At 39.7% G+C, this 17691-nt stretch overlaps 1 protein-coding gene across 2 annotated transcripts in view; it reads right to left on the minus strand.

Moving 5' to 3' along the window:
- Window positions 1-17691, minus strand: part of gnav1 (guanine nucleotide binding protein (G protein) alpha v1) — a 37550-nt gene that overhangs the window by 11250 nt on the left and 8609 nt on the right. For both annotated transcript variants that reach the window (XM_003455763.4, XM_025907980.1), the window contains 3 exons: window positions 14294-14386; window positions 13608-13768; window positions 11470-11598 (listed from right to left, as the gene is read on the minus strand). In XM_003455763.4, the coding sequence (XP_003455811.1) occupies window positions 11470-11598; window positions 13608-13768; window positions 14294-14386 (383 nt within the window). The remainder of the gene's footprint in view (window positions 1-11469; window positions 11599-13607; window positions 13769-14293; window positions 14387-17691) is intronic.

Consider the following 17691-nt stretch of genomic DNA (forward strand, 5'->3'; position numbering starts at 1 on the left):
TCACATAGGGTCAAAAAAATCGGATTTCATGCGCTTTCGCCTGCAGTGTGAACGTAGCCTAAAAGTTTGTACATTGAAATGTGCCTATTAGATCCTCTCAGTAGATCAGTGTTTCTCAGTAAGTTTTATTTAGCGTTTATCACGTCCCCCTGGCATAACTTATCAATTTTACTTGACCTACCACCTTCAGCACCAGTGCTCAATAAAAAGCTGGAGGGTGCAATTTGAGTTAAATGGACCAGGGAAATATTCATCTATCAGCCACAGCATTAAAACCATCTGCTTAATACTGTGTGTGTCCTCCTTGTGCCAGTAAAAACAGCTCTGACCCATCAGGACACAGACACCTGTGCTGATAAAAACCAGTACACTGGCAGCGAAACCTTTGGGTACCATGAGGTACATTGTTTGGCTGTTGCAATGGTGGCAACAGTGTTCAGGTGTGTAGTACATCCACGTGAATATCAGGACACCTGCCATTATCTTTTAATGCCGTGGCTCATCGGTGTATGCTGTAGCATTTAGTTTGACGGAAAGCTCCTCGTGCGGCTCTATTGCGTTTGTAATATTCTCAAAATGAAAAGTGATGAAACTCCCAGCATGGTGAAATCCAAACGCCGACCTCGCCTGCATAAAGAAACATTTCTTTCTATAAGACATCTCGGTTTACGTCATCCTTCCCTCCTCTCACCCCTCCCGCTGCTTCTGCCCCTTGATGTTCACCCTCATCTGCAGTGTTGTAATTGTAATTACCAGAGCAGTTGATGTTAATGATCCAGGAAAAGACTCAGAACCTTATTACACAGAGAGGTCAAAGTTCAAACAGGACCTCTGTATGCTAACTAGGCTGTGTCTGGGCGTAAAATTGCGAGACTGTGTACACACACACACACACACACACACACACACACACTTACTTCATCAAAAGTGTCTGAATAAGGATTCAAGATAAGTGCAGTGCTGTTAGTTTATTATATATTTTTGAGGTATATAATACAAGTTACACTTAATGTTTTACATGTAAGCCATGACACATGTAAACGATGGCTTTTCCTTCCGAACTGCCTCAGTGCTTCATGGCATTTGTTTCATATCCATGATCTGAATCTCTTCTTCTACCCAAACATGCTCTATTAGACTGGCATCCGGGTGCACCGTGGTTATAAACATAAGAAAAAATACTCAGGTAGGCAGTAGTATTAAAATGATGCTCAGTTGGTACTAAAGGACCCAAAATGTGCCAAGGAATTGTACCAGACACCATTACACCATCACCACTAGCCTGATCTGTTCACAAGTGTTATCATGTTATTTAATCCAAATTCTGACTCCACCATCTGAATGTTTCAGCAGAAATCAACAGTCATCAGATCAGGCAATGCTTTTCCTGTCCATTTTTTCAGTGAGCCCATATGAACTGTAGCTTCAGTTTCCTGCTCCAAGCTGACAGGAGAGGCACCCATGTGTGGTCTGCCACTGCTGTAGCCCACCTGCTTCAAACTGTGACATACTGTTTGAACTTTTGCTTTTCTGCATTGCTTGGTTTTAACAAGTGGCTACTGTTACTGTCCTTTCAGGTTGTAGCAGTTTACCCATTCACCTTTGACATCAACAAGGGATTTTCTCTAAGAGAAAATCAGTGGATATTTTTTCCCACGGTCTCTGTAAACCATAGAGATGATTGTTTCGGAAAATCCCAGCAGATCAGCAGCTTCTGAAATACCCCACCAGTCTGTGTCACTTAAATCACCTTTCTCCCAGATTCTGATGCTCAGTTTGAACTTTGAGCATCTCAACCGCGTCTACATGCCTAAATAAGCTGAGCAAATATTTGTATTAATGGAAATTAAAGCAGGTGTAATAAAAGGGGTGTGACTGTTATTTATCAAATCTGTACACTAAGAAAAATGTAAAAGCAATATATAGTTTTAAAAGTAGTTCTATATAGTAAATTAACTATTCTGTCTTTATACTAACAAAAACTAGTTGCCGTTTGCCCCCCCCACACACGGTCTCAATCCTCTCAGTCTTAGCAATGTTAACTTGCAAATTTCATAAAATGGTAAACTGTTCTTTTGAATTATTTGTTTTGAATCCAAGAACACCAAAAGCTCACACTTGCAACATTTTCAACTTAATAAAGTGTAATCCTGTGCGCCTCAGGTGTCTCCTGTTACATATTTTAACTAATTAAAGAAACTCATCTAGCGCTCTGCGGCTTTTTCAGAAATCAAGAGAGTCAAATGTGATTTGAGATAACTAAACAAAAGTGGGTCGATAAGGTCTACTACAGCTGTGGGAAGTGTGGGTGGAGGAAGGCAGGCAGACTTATTTTTGTACAGACTTCCAGCACACCATTGTAGTGTGAGATCAGTAAAAGGTATTGAATTACTTAAAAAATGAACATTTGGTCATGTTCATTATTCAGAGCCTCTATAATAAAGAAAACAAAGTTATATGTTACACACTGGTTAATGTATTTATATTTTACTACATGTTTACTTCTACATGGACGAGTCCCCACAATGTTTTCGGTTTTCAGTAAATCTCCTGTAACAAAGATAATGTGAAGCAGAAATTGAACGCAGCTGTACAATCATAACTAATGACAGGTTTGGAGAATTTTATACTTCTGATTTACTGCCTGAAGAATTTTTTAACGAGAACATAAGACGAGAATAAAACTCCTGAAAGGGTTCGTCCTCGATTATAAAACTAGGTTAAAAGACACTCTGTTTTTATTTACCAGCAGACACACAGAATATGTACTAAACCAGAAATAAGCTCTTATTGGTCTATTAATTTTTGAAACACTGCTATCAGTTGTTTCATAAAATTCTCATAAAATGCATTTAAGTTTCTCAGAAAAAGTGATTTTGTTTGGAGAACAAATTTGCAAACATCAATATATTTAATTTTTTTTCTTTTGAAAAGTTTATACTCTATGCACGTTGGATTGGGGGTCTACCTGTAGATTGATTTCAGATTTCTCCATGTTCAGCTCGCCTGCTGTTTCATTTAAAATACTAAATTCTTTGGTATGTCCCAAAAACTGAAGCTAGTTAAACCTGTACGAAATTGCGGTATTTTTATTTGACAATACTTTATGGTTGATTAGATTTTTCACAGTTAAATTGGTTGAATATACTTTATACAGTTTTTAAAAATGTTGCATTTGTGTCCCACCACCATAGATGCAAATGTTAACCTAAATGCAGTTAAAAGATTACTTGTTGAATAGGTAAAGTGCAGCTTCATCGGGCGGACATTTGACTGGCTCATTGCACACCATTCCATGCAAATGTTATTATAGCGTTGTATTTTCTAATTAATTTTAATTTTCTTTCATTCTGACTTTTTGCTTTTAATTCAGTTTAGTTTCCAGGGTGAGTTTTCTTATTTCACTTTACTTTTTATTGTTTGAAATTGTTTTAGTTTAGTCTTAATTAGTGTCAGTCTTTGTTTGGAAGCTATATGTCAGAGGCATGATAGGCATTACCATAAAAACGGAGAACTTTTAAAGCACTCGCAGTCTCGTAGACGTCCAGAGCACCATTAATGCCTCATCAAACCAAACAGATACTAAAACTAAAGATATTTCCTCCATATTTTTTATTGTACTGTAGCTCCTTTTCACAAAGGTCAGTTCGTTAGTTTTGTTTTTTCATGTATATTTTTAGTTTTCCATTTAGTTTAGTTAAGTACAATAACCCCAATTCCACATTTTCACCTTCGTGCTTTATAAACTCCAGAATTTATCTAGCTGCTTCTGTCTTCTGTCACATAATCAATAAACCAGTAATCCAGTGCCAATGAGAGCATCTAAAATGTTTTACAGGTGCTCCGGATCGTGAGCAGTCATTCTGGCATATCCGGTCTTAGATTCCTGTCCAAAGAAGTCCGTTTAGGGAAAGCTGTTATTGTTATAGTTCAGAGGTCCATCTGTCCATCCATCCCTTCTCGTCTGCCATTCCAGGGGTCAAAAAACAAAGCAACCAAAAGCTATTTTTAAGTAATTCTTGAAAGAAAATACTACCTGGAGCTCCAAAGCATATGAGTCTAAAGTGGGTTTTTTTTTAAATGGTATTTATTACATGTTTGTGGTGTGCAACTTAATTTTTTTTAATATCTGCTGCTATAAAACAATGTCTAAACTTTAGGATAATAAATGTCTTATCCCGATACAAGCTATTTAATGTATAAATCATCCTGTTAAAGAAAAAAAAAAAATTCCACCAGTGGATCAAGTATACCTGCAAGCCAGCAGTGTTGGTAATGAAATCACATTAAATATTTCCATGAACACTTAAATTCCTTGTTTTTCTAAATTCCAATCCATGTGAACGATAAAGATGAGCCATTTGTACTTCTACATCCATGTGAGGTTCTGCAAAAGTAACAGGATAACTTTTATAGCCAGTGAAGATGAACACAAGAAGCACATGTGGCTCTGAAGAGAGGTCCCCTGTACTGGTCTAGTCTTTCTATTTTTAAGGCAGGTGCATGTTGTTCTTTTTCACTTGCTTTGAGAGGTCATTCAACTATATGTTGTGTTCACACAGAAAATGTTTATACTTGGAATCTTTTTCCTACCTAACAGATGAATAAATAATTTAAAAGAAATTGCCCAAAAAACCTGTAATTCCTAAATCTTTCCTCCAATCTGGATGGAAATAGCACTCAAATAAAGCCAAATGTCTGTGCTTTAGCTCATATTACTCATATACTTTAAACAGTTTTTGTAAACTCATAGAAGCTTCATTTTTAAACTTTGATTTGTGACTTAAAATCTGATGATTTAGCACCTTATAAAACGCATCGTGCAATCACACTAAATGAGTCAGAATGAAAACAGACACAGGCCTAATAGCACTTACAGTGAGACCTAAAGCGGTTCTTAAATAATAGAGGGAAGGAGTGCAGGGCGCAGGTGTGGCCACTGATGAGAAACCGTATGAACGAACAAGCGAGACAATCACTGAAGAGAGGGAGACGGTTTCACATTGTGTTATCGCCGAGTGCGGCCTGAACGGTGACAAAATGACACCAAGCCAGAGTGCAAAACTCGCCTCTGTAATAACGCTGCTGTCTCTTCCACTTTCTGAAATCTCAGCAGGTTACTAACACAAATGCTGGAAAGTAATATTTTAAATGTGAAATCAAAAGTCTTTGTTTAACAGTAGGTTAAAAAACTGCACACTTCCTATGTCTGAAAGGAAAAACTCACCCTCTCTCCCCTTCTGACAAAGACAAACCATCTACTTCTCCAAATCCCTGTAATACCCATTTTATGGCCAAGTATGAAATAATTACATTAACTTATGCTAAGCTCTTCATCAACCCTCTGGGTTTAATCTTTTCAAGTCACAGAAGGAAATCCACACACACACACACACACACACACACACACACACACACACACTGATGGTGCAGAGTGTCAATTAACTAAAGCCAATTATTTATCTTCTCAAGAATTCAGATTAGAAAGAGGCTGCGTGAGATGCTGGGCTCCTTCCTGCAGCACCACCTGGGACTCCGCTCCCCCAGCTCTGATCTGACACCGTCACTTGGTGGTGACGTCAGCTTCTTAGTGTTTCACAGAAAAACGGAAAAAAAAGGCCCAGACATATTTTTTAAAAAAAGCAGAAACTGATGACGCAATTAATAAGACCATGAGGAAAAAGCAGCATTTATCAGCACAGGACAAAAGATTCAGTCACGATCAAAGGATCTCAATGCGGTGAAATGTTTCCTGAAGTTAAAAAAAAAAAATCCAACTTACTTTTGTCAAATCAAGTCAAACATGTCACGTCTGGGGCATCCAGAGACACAGTAGAAGCATTTAAATGTCACGCCAATATCCCAGATGGCAGCTGTGTGCTGACAAACTGACTCTCTACAATGTTTATATGCTAAACAGAGATCATATGAAGCGCTGAGGTAATGTGTTTTATTATTATAATTCCATATGAGATGTAACGTCAAGCTGGGATGAGGGACAGGTTGATATTGTGGAGGGAAAAGGGGGATGGAGCGCTCCTTTGGTGGATATTACTGACAAAGAGGTGCAAAATAATCTGATTTTCTGGAATATGATGACAGATACATCCTCTCCAGACACAAACCCACACACACAGTAAGAAAGAATGCAAACTGTGTTGCCCATGCCATAAAAATCACACCGGTAAATGGAACCGCAAAACCAACTATTAAATTTTATGGTCCATAGAGGTCAGTCGCTAAAGTTCAATAAGAACTTACTGCTCTGGAGTAAATCATTTCATCCCAACTCTGACATTTTTTTCCCTATCAAGTCAGGATTATGTTTCATTCATTTCTACAAGAAAATGACTTTGACGGTAAATTTTACATAAGAAACAACTGTGTTAGCTTTGGTATCTCCATAACAGCCTGGACATAACAACAGACACAACATAAATTTAACATTCAATTAAGATTTACATGATTTTCACCTACACAAACAGCAGGATTTAATATACAGACCAGAATCACACAGATATTACCTCTCTGCAGTGAATTGCCGTGTAAATTAACACTTATTTTCAAGGACTTTATATTTTTGTGGTGCAGTGACTTTGCCTCTGGCTCCAACACATTCTCACATATTCAGCTATAATATTTGCCTCGATCAGTTCAGGTCTAAACCAAGCTGAGCATAGTAAGCATGTTCGACACAGTAAAGTTAGATTAGCAGCTATTATGGATATTATTTAAGTCAAATTCATTTTCAGAAAAAACACCTATAGCGGTCCCCAACCTTTTTTCCGCTACGGACCGGTTTAATGTCAGACAATATTTTCATGCACCGGCCTTTAAAGTGTCGCGGATAAATACAATAAAATAAAATGACACGACCAAGACAAGAACTGGGGTATTTTGTAAATATAATAATAAACGCAAATTAACTGTGTAATTGTGTAACTTTATTAGCAGCGTCCTCCTGAAATGCGCCAACAACATTGAGAGTAACATCCTCCTCTCTGCCCCTTAATGCTCTCTGGTCGACATGGTAACACGTAAGCATTTCTTTCAAAATAAGACACACAAATACAACACGGAAAAAGACCCAGAGGCAACCGAGTTAACGATAAAAACCCTGAAAACCATACATTTCACGCCCGAGCCTCAACTCTCGTGGCCCGGTACCAAACGACTCATGTGGCCCGGGGGCTGGGGACCGCTGACCTATGTCACCCAACTTGAAATCTCCAGTAGACTGAAAAATAAAGTCACTATAGATATTAAAAAAAAAAAAACTGCAGTTCCTGGAGCAACCACTAGAGGCTGTTTAATTCAGAAGTAAACACAGAAGTAAACTTGTTTACAGCCTGACACAAAAATATCTTTTTTGGTCTTTGTAAATAATTTTCTCTTTCAATTACATTTATGCAGAGGATCCATTCTTATGTAACAGACTGGCTTTCGGTAATATTAAGATTTTAAGGTATGCAAGATTAAGGGCGGGGCCACTTTAGGGACAAATGTTAGACTAAAGTTGGGATTGCGGAGATCACATATCACATTCTTTGACTTCTGTTCAAAGTCAGCCAAAAGGCAGCACACATTGGTGCATTGGATTGTTGTGTCTCCAGTCAGATGACAAAATTTACATGACATGGGACCACCAGGTGAGCTTTCTCCAGGCCTGCATTCCACCTCTCTGATTAAAAATGTTATTTAAAAAACAAAAAATCCCAATAAATGTTGATGGCTAAAAGGCTGAAATCGCTTCAAAAACAGTGTCTGCAAACCAATGAATGACAATCAAGGTGACTACATCCATCTTTTAGTTGCAGTGAATATAATTACACCTTATAGGCAGGTCAGTCAGTTTATGTACCTGTAGCTTTAGACAGTACTTTAACTTCAACCTAAAAATCCTTCAAATGTCACGTCTTACATTATCATCCATCACAGAATAACATCTGATCTCTAACAGATTAACGCAGATTAACGCACCCAAACACAGAGTTATAAAGTGTGTGTGTGTTTTACATATAAACATTTTATATTTTTATCTCTCCGTAAAAATAAAAGATAAAAAGCTGATGTCAGTTTTGGCCGGTGGTCATAGGTCCCTTCCAATAATATGACGCGAGACTAGAGTAAAATATGTATGGGGGTTAACTAATCAAAATGAAAACATAACCCTCCACACAAACAAACATTAGAACCCATAACAAACATATACATATTTCCAACACGTACTATAAATAAATCAATAACATAAGCTTCAACCATTACTATCTAAATTAAAACCCTTCCTAACCACACTCCCCTAACCTGGCACACTGGTCTGCTCCAGGAGCTCTTAAGCAGGTGATTGAGCTGCTTTTACTCTTTTGCTCCACATCCTGCAAGAAGCAACCAGGACAGGTGAGTACTGTTACAGATTCTCTTTGTGCACATATGTTTAGGTTACTGGCAAATTATTAAATGTAAACAGCTCTAACTTTGGCTCTTTTCTGACACAGGTAGGATGGCCAGTCCCCTTGTCTCTTCACCTTTACAAGCTGTCAATTTAATCCTACCTACATCAAATAAACTTAATAAAGAATTCATAAGAACTAATGTGTGTTTTCTTTATTATGTTGTTTTTAATTCCCAATCAGTCAATGAATTAATAAAAATACAAAGGAGGTAATGGAACCCCTGATCTCCATTACAGCTGAACATTTCATTTTAACAGCAGGAAATGAAAACTGTCAAAGACAACCAATGCAACTGTTAGGCTCACAGCGAATGTTCCGGCAGATTTAATTGACACATAATTTTCTGTGCTTTCTATGCTGCATTTCATTCTATCTGCCCTAACTCTTCTCACTCCCAAACGTACTGCTGTTCAAACAGTTTACTGATTCAGGTGTTTAGATCTCAGCCAACAATTCAACTTGTTTTGCCAGTAAAAGCACTTAAAAGTGACGGTTCGTATCAATCACATACAGTTCAGCTCACATTTTTACTCAATCTTAAACTCCTGGCAGCACTTCAGATGAATTATAAAGTACTTTGATGCTTTCACTTGAACGGAAACCTAAACTTCCTCCTAAAGTATTTGTGTCTTGTCTGCCACCTGTACGAGACGCACGATCTGATATCGTCGTGTTGGTGTTGTTCCCAGATCATCATACTAAATGTTGTTCCAGGATCAACATTGCAAGTGACCGTAAAACAAAAAACTGTACTTAAGCTGCGAGAAACCGCCTCTGTCCACCGATCAACGGACCCTGACCCTAATCCTAACCCTAACCCTTTAATAAATGCTAAGCAGAATTGATTGAATTTCATAAATGCGCGAATGGCTTGGCGCGCAAAAGAATAACGTCACAACAATGTGATTGGTCACTTGCAATGTTGAACCTGGAACAACATTTTCATGATGATCTGGGAACAACACCAACACGACGATATCAGATCATCCGTACGAGACTTTCAGCACTTTACTGCTTAACTTAAAATACCCAAACACAGGTGCATTTGATCAAGAAAGTTTTACTGTTTTTTCTTTAAATTACTCAAAAATCTAAGCTGAAAGCAACAGCTAAGGGAGTAAGGATTAGCAAAAAAATTGCGTCACTCCCAAGCCAACCTTGGGAATTCCTTTATCCACACCTCATCATCTTTAAATAATTAGCAATTAAACCCAATCAACTCCCAAAGTCTCTTGTGCTACCTGTATAAGGACAGTCTGGGTTGTAGACAGATGTAACACCTCTGCTCATAAAGGTTCCACCAGGAGAACAGCTACAGACCACAAGTCTTATTTAAGTTACTACAAAACATCAACCAAAAACAGTAACAAATAATCCCAACAAGAAGTGATCTGTTGTCTCCACAAAACAAGTGGTCTGATATGACTACAAGTTTCCACAGCCATAAAATTCAGCAAGATAAACACAAGTGTCAATCTGCAAATAAAGAGTCACACCCACACAGGGATCACAAATAGTGTGGCAAAGCAACACACAAAGTTACTTTTTTCAGTTAACCACATTTACAAGTTATTCAACAAAAGTGGGCCGCAACTCTAAAAGTCACACTACAAAAGAACTGCATCATTATTCAAAAGTCACCCATAAACAGTGATGTAGATGAACACAGCCATGTTCACACAAGGCTGTAACCAAACGCTTTTCAAATTAGCATAACCAACCATACCCATCTGCAGTACTGTTCCAGGAATGAGGCGGATTCCCACCCAGAATAACCAACAAGCACGATGAGCTAAATCAGCAAAGAAAAAAATACTAAAAAAGATATGCTTCAAGATAAGGACAGCACAGCCATCTAGCTCAAAGGATCCCGGACGAGCCCCCATTTATGTAGCACAGACGGACACCAGAATTTTTGGAAATATTGGTTTTACTTTAAATTAATTATAATTAGTGCTGTCAGCGTTAATCTTGTTAAAATGACGTTAACGCCATAACCGCATTAACGCGGCAAATCTCTGTTAGCGAGTTAATGCGGATCGACCCATGCGTGGAGCTGCACAGCGTCAATGCGTTAGCGCGGCTAGCTCGTTAACACGTTAGCACCGTCCAGCCCCACACACGGGGCGATCGGAGATTTGCCGCGTTAATGCGGTTATGGTGTTAACGTCATTTTAACAAGATTAACGTGGACAGCACTACTTATAATCTAAGAAAAATAAAAATAGCCATGACAGCATGATGAGGGCAACCAAAAACTGGTGCCACACAATTTATTAACCCCCCTAAAGAATCTTGAATTTCAACTGCAAGGACAGTTGGGGCTGCAGAGCATGTAACAGTCATACGACAAATGTAAGAGTATTTATCAAAAAATCTGATATTAGATATTTAAAAAATGTGTCACTAATCAAATGAGGCACCGTTTAAGTAAGGCGTTCAATATTTAATAAAACTCCATCGATATGAAATAAAAATGACTATATTTTTTCCTTTAGTGACATTTATTCTGCATTAGTCACACTGCAGAGAAAATCAAGTTCATTAGTACCTATTGCCCTGTCGTGACTGTCAGTGGCTTCAGGAAATGAGTTCAGCCATAGGAAGATGATAAAGAAGGTGGTATTATGTGACAACGGCCCATTGATCAGAGATGAATATGGTCATCTGACAGCAGTCTCCTGAGCTCAGATACCTGCCCTCTGCTGCTCCACTGATAAGACCGAGCCACTGATGCTTCTGTATATGTGTGTGTGTGTTTGTAGATGAGTGTAAAGCCAACTGATAGGTGTCGTATTGACGTATTGAATGAAGCCGCCCATCTCCATCTTATATCTCAGGACTATCATATGGCTGTAGACTGAGATAAGAGAGTCGCAGCTAAAGAAGTGAAGTAAGTCGGTACGACAGGCGCTCCCTGCAGAAGTCAAGAGCAGACCTGACAACAGCAGCTCTGAGTGACTCAGTGCTTGTATGCAGAATCATCCTTCACCTTAATAAAAAGAAAAGTGACTACCTGAAAATAAGGTGGTTGACTTTGAACTGGGTCTCTATCACGCCTGTCGTCCTCAGTCGTACTCGAAGGACGTCTGTCTCTGTGGGCACGTACTCAGGAGACATGATGCGGCTCATGTTCTCAAAGAAACTGGGAAAGGAGGAGGAAGGAGAAGAAGACAGAGGAAGTGGGAAGGGTGCAAAAAGGTTAAAGAGCCAGGAGAAACAAGGGGAAGAAGAAAGAGAGCGGCAGGGAAATTAATAACTTGAAAACAAACTTGAGATCAAAAGAAAAATCAGGTATCACTTACGGGAGTGGAGGCTAACACATTGTGTGTTTGGTGTGGCTGAGTGTGTGTGTTGGGTGTGCAGCGATAAGGCTGAAGCCCCAGGGGCCGCAGCGGTTGATCACGATGAATATTCACACTGTGGTTTACCATAATAACACACTCAGGCACAGCTTCTAAACACAGATTAGCTATTTACACAGCTAGTGTAATCAACTGTATCGTGTGTGTGTGTGTGTGTGTGTATTTGTGTATGCCGTCAGTAAAATGTGATCTTTTTACACACAAACACACACATTCACACGGTGGCATCTCCACCTATGTGAACTGACTGTGACATTCTCTACCCGTCATCCTGAATTAGTTTCTTGGACAGCGACACACATCCTGCTGCTAAAAAAAAAAAGATGTTACACAGAGCAAACAACATGCAAGAGCCTGTTTGGTACTTCTGTCGTTGTGAGGACAACTTTGAGCTTTAGTGGTCATTTTACAAACCTAGCAATTTACAAAAAAAATCTGTTTGCAATTCTTCAAAATACTGTATTAATGCAGATTTTTGCACTGCAAGTGATCTGCAAAGCGTCTCTTTGCAGACGATGACTTGACTCAGCCGCTTGCCAGCTGTTTGTGTTCTGGTTTTATTCAAATGTAAAAGCGAGGTTGCTGAGCACCTATATTATTTTCCGGTTAATTCGCCATCCTGCAGAAATTTCGTCACTATTTGTGGAGGAATTTCTGTTTTAAATCTCTGACATTCTGGCTGGACTCTGCGTATAAGCAGTTAACAGATGGCAACAGATTTGCAACTGTTGCCAGTTTATCACAGTTAACAGTTGGAAACACCTGAACTGTCTAACAAGCCTTTTTATTGGAAATCAGTGAAAGAGCTTTGATCGAATCAACAGAACAGCAGTATTTTTACATGGTTTGACTTAACAATAATAATCATAACAACAGTAATGGCATCAGTCAAATTCAATTATAAGATGTATTGTGTGTGGTATTGTTGCGATTCAATCCATTTGTGGTTGCGTCAGGAAGGGCACCCGGTGCCGAGCTGCCCACTGTAGCAACCTGTGTTTTCATTTTTAAATATCATGTTTATGGTCAGTGCACACTTATTGTGACGTCTTTAGTTTGTCCTCATTTTCAAGTTTCTGCATTTCCAGTTTTCAGCAGCAAACTTGGTGAATGCAATCACAACAAATGACAGCAGACAACAAATATCTTAATTTGTGTTTAAGAAAACACAAATTAAGATCAAAGAGTAATATATGCACTGTGTCAATAAGAGTCCTCATAAGTACTATAGAAGCACAGTGTGTGTGTGCGTGTGTGTTTGCGAGATGGTGATGAATGGTGGTTCTCAGTAGGAACCAAGGGTCCTGTCGGTGTAGATAACCCCAAAGCGAGGCCTCTCACTGGGGCAGAGGATGAGACCAGACGGCCTCCTGGTGGGTCAGCGCTCCGTCTTATTTCTGCTTCACACACTCTACTTTCTTATTTTCAGGCTTCAGCCTCAATTCTTTGCTTTCACTATGGTGTCATCACTTTTGTGTCTAATCACAATTTTTTCCCCATTCTGATATTTTTATTAATGCCTTTGCTCCTCCATACACGCATCCAAAACTAAAATAATATCTGGTTTATGTATGTATTTAATGGCTTTTATTTTAAGATATACAACACTTGTGGAAGTATATGTGATTCCAAACTGTGGGCTATCTTCCTGCACTCTTTCCTTTCCTTTCTCCAGACGTTAACTCCCAGTGACAGTAAGCAGATGGCTGAGCATCAGCTGCTAAGTCCAGCTAATTAGTCCCCTGCATCTCTTCAGCACAGCGTGAGTCTGTTCTCGAGGAGTACTCACTACAGCGCCGAGTCATTGAGCTCGTACTCGTATCCCCGGGCGGCCGCGGCCCTCACTCCCTGGTCGGCCCACAGGCAGGACAGGGCATGGCTCAGGAAAGGAAAGAGCACCTGGTCTTCGTCAAAACAACGCCCACACGACAGCACGGAATGGGCGTGAACCTGCCAGAAGACAACAGGGAGACAGAAATGCAGATTAATGATCAGGGAGGAGCGATGGGGCAGATGGAAAAAAGATAGAAGGAAGCCTAAATGATAGAAAAGTTTATGAGTCTGTCTCCACTCTCCAGACTTGTTAATCACACACACACACACACAAAGAAAAAAAATATATGGAAAGAGATGCTCACACACATTCTGATGACATCTAATAGAGGAAATACTTTGGTCATCATTACCCAGCAGGATGTGCTGTGTAGGTGGAAAACACATGCACTCTGATAACTTTGACAGTAAAGTTCAAATGAAATTAAACCTCACAAGCAAACCACCCACCAGTGGCCTAACTCTGTGCTCTCCTTCAATGAAAGCTGTGTAGCTATAGTGCTAAGATGCTGCCCTCTAATGGTGATCCAGGTGATGTGCAGAGACACAAGAAGCACAAAACTCTAAGAGGGCAGGAGCAGGGTGACAACGACAAAAAATAAAAGACCAAAATTTAAGGTGAGAGAAGTCTGACATGAGTACCTTGTTTCTGCTGTTAGCCAGGTTGATGCGGAGGGTGCCCATGCCATGGAGGACAAACTTCATGGAAGTCAGGAGGTTATCGAGCACTGCCGGCTGCCAAAGAGCACAAAGCAGAGGTCAAGTTCAGCCACAGGATAAAAGGCACTATCGAGCTGTATGAAGCCTCTTCTCTGATCTTGTATTGTAACTCACTTTCACTAATCACATCTTCATTTGCAAAAAGCAGCTTCTACCAAAAACCACCCAGTTTTCCTCAGTTACAACCCCGGCAAACACTGCCCCTGAGTGGTTAACCCCTGATAGTATACTTTGCCAGTTAGGGTTTGTGGACTTCTGAGACCTGACTCATCTCCTTCCTGACTTAGTAGGAACTTAGTTGAGTCCAGTCAGTGTATCTGAGTGTAGCTGGGATCCCCGTCTGTTGGATGTTCCACTGTTGGACATTTAGAGGATTCTCCTTTGATTCTACTGAATGTTATAAACTTGTTTCAATTGTATCCTCTTGATTAAGTGGTTGTGCTGTCTGCTATATAAATAAATCTACTACTACTAGCCCACCAAAGCATGTCCAGTCCTCTAACACAGAAAGAATGTGATCATTTGCACGCATAAGATCCTAAATACACCTGAACAACATGAATTAAACTAATTTCAAAACTCTGTATTCATACTTACACACCTGGAGATTTGAACTAACTCAGGTTGACTGTGTGTGTGTGTGCGTGCTTGCGTGTGCGTGTGTGCATGTGCACGCGCACACGTATGAGTTTTTGTCTCTGTTTATCTGCTACCAACTAAAGATAAGCTTCACATTCCATCACAATTCTATCACAGTCTGGTCGCTCTCCTCTTTGTGTGTGTGCATGTGTGCGTGCGTGAGTGAGGTGACAAGGCTTCACCTCACCAGAAGAGTTGAGCTAAAAACTTTGCAGACAGCCAGCATTGATTGGTATCATAAATAAGTTGCTTTTTGTGTTTTTTCTCCCTCTGGCTCACAATAAAAGTCACCCAGAGATTGGCAACTTAATATCACAATAACTTTGTCACTTTGAGTCTTAAAAACCAAATAATGTGTTCATTTTTTCTTGCTTTATGACCGTGAATTTCACTAAAAATCAGAACGCTTCTGGTAAAGGGACGGGGTTTGAGATGTGCAACAAATAATATAAGAAAAAAAGAAATCCACCTGGAGCTGCTCAGGCATGTTAGGTCACTTAGTGAAAATAGAGGAAAACAGAGAAACTCTTACTATGCTAGTCCTTATTTATTTGTTTTACACAAACTGCTCTAACGGTTGACGCTCAACTTTCCACACAATGACCTCAGCACGTATGCAAACAATCCCTGTGAGCCTCAAGCTCAGCCTTCAGACTGCACTAAACACTCAAGTTTCCCACCTTTTTTTTCTAGTCTTCGATCCGCATGATGTCACTGAGAGTGCTTACTATGGATGGTCCCCTCAGGGACAACACTCCAGCTTTAAGCACAACAGACCAGTCCACTTGTTTTACAACATGTTTTGTATAAGGAAACTTGTTTCAGACAGATTGACGACTTCACATATTTAATTTTTTCTTTCTGTTGTATTTTTCTACCAGCGGCGGTGCTGTGAAGCAGCGTTTTAATAAACAGGCCTTTGTGTGCATGCTGTGCACAAATGTAATATAGGAAACAGTTTCCCAACGTCCTGCTGATCAACAGCTGTTGGCTGTAGATATGTCAGCATGTCAGAGATGTCGGAGAAGACTGAGAGTGGCAGCTGATTTAAATTATACGCAGCTTATATTATTCAGAAAAGAAATGTTTATGAAGAAGAAATTTCAATTAAAACAACATCACATGTTTATATGTGAATATATACTTTATCTGCTGTCACGTCTGATTTCAAACTTGTATGGCACAATATGCTGATGTTTGTCCAAAGCTCAACAAGTTTAACAGAGTTTATATAAATGTGATTATATTTGCAATAATTAGCATAATTTTAATATTTATGAGTCTTTCGAGATTTATTGGCTCATGGGGGTCATTCAAAGTTGGAATTCACGCCTGCATTGGGCAGAGCAGTGTACAAATAGTGTCTATATGTGCCCTACATATGGATACATGTGCACTTTAAGAGATTGAGGTTTTATAGACAGGTGACCACTAACTATGTGACATTAAGTGGTACGCTATTTTGGAGGTGTGACAACTGTGGTAACAATGTAGGATCAAGTAAATAATGCCTCAGTCACACAGGCCTAGAGACCGGTCAGTCACAGCAACCACTATTCCCCCGCCAGCTGGTAAAAACCACTATGGGATTGCTTTGGTCGCTGGCACATTGCTGTAGTGGAAGTGAAAGACTCGTCTGCAAACACTGTCCAGCTTCTTTCCGAGCTCTAGTGAAACTGTGAAAAGCGTGACGCAAACGAGAAGTGGAGAAGGTTCGCCTTCAAAGTGAAAGTTGTGCCTCCGCCCTGCAGCCAAAATATTTCAAATATTTCAAAGGGCACAACTCTTCTCCATTTCCAAGTTTTACTTCTGCTTGGCTAGTAGTTACAAAGTATTTGCACACAATCATAAAAAACTACAGGCAGCCGTGGCAATCTGCTAGTAACCAAAGCAATCACCTTCTATGCAACCATTTCATCCCTCGGGAGCCACCAACCTCCAGAAACCACTGCCAACCAGTCAGAAAATACATGTTTTTCTGTAGCAACGAGCACTTGCATCACGTCCAATATGATAGACAACTCTTGAGCAACGTGCACATGATTTCACATGAGAAACCTCAGTTATCCTTTATTGCCAAACAACTTTTCTGTGGCCTGTGTATTCAACCCTGTATCAGACCAAAATCTGAAATACCCAAACATGAAACTGCAGGACGTATGTTATTCAGACTCTTCAGTGGAGATGTGTAACCCTGGCAACCAAGAAAACTGAGCTTTAAAAGAAGTGGCAGCTGTTGTATTTTAAGCCAAACCATGACCTTTTTCTATGGCCCGTATGGTACAAGGGAGCTTGCTGAGATTCAAGTGATAAAATCTTCAAATGACAACATTATACACTTTCTACGCTCGTTAGCCTCGGCTGCAATAACTACAGTTTTTAGGGTTTTTTTATGTCGTGTGCTGAGTTTGAGTTAACCTGTCTGAACAGCACATCTTCTGTTTCTATCCAGATACAGATAACAGCAGCACACAAGCAAACAACAAGAAGACAACAAGGCTTCATCGCGATATTCCATACCCGGAGTCGAGGGGTTGTTACCAGGCGGTAACAGTGATGTGTAATACGGCACGGTTTCACAAGAAATCTTAAAACTCATCAAGCTTGTTTGTTAAATCTGTAAAAAGAAGAAAAATAACTGGTTGTCCCATTGGTACAATGTCCTGTGTCCCTATTGAAAA

The sequence above is a fragment of the Oreochromis niloticus genome, linkage group LG6 (assembly GCF_001858045.2).
Source record: "Oreochromis niloticus isolate F11D_XX linkage group LG6, O_niloticus_UMD_NMBU, whole genome shotgun sequence".
Taxonomy (NCBI): domain Eukaryota; kingdom Metazoa; phylum Chordata; class Actinopteri; order Cichliformes; family Cichlidae; genus Oreochromis; species Oreochromis niloticus.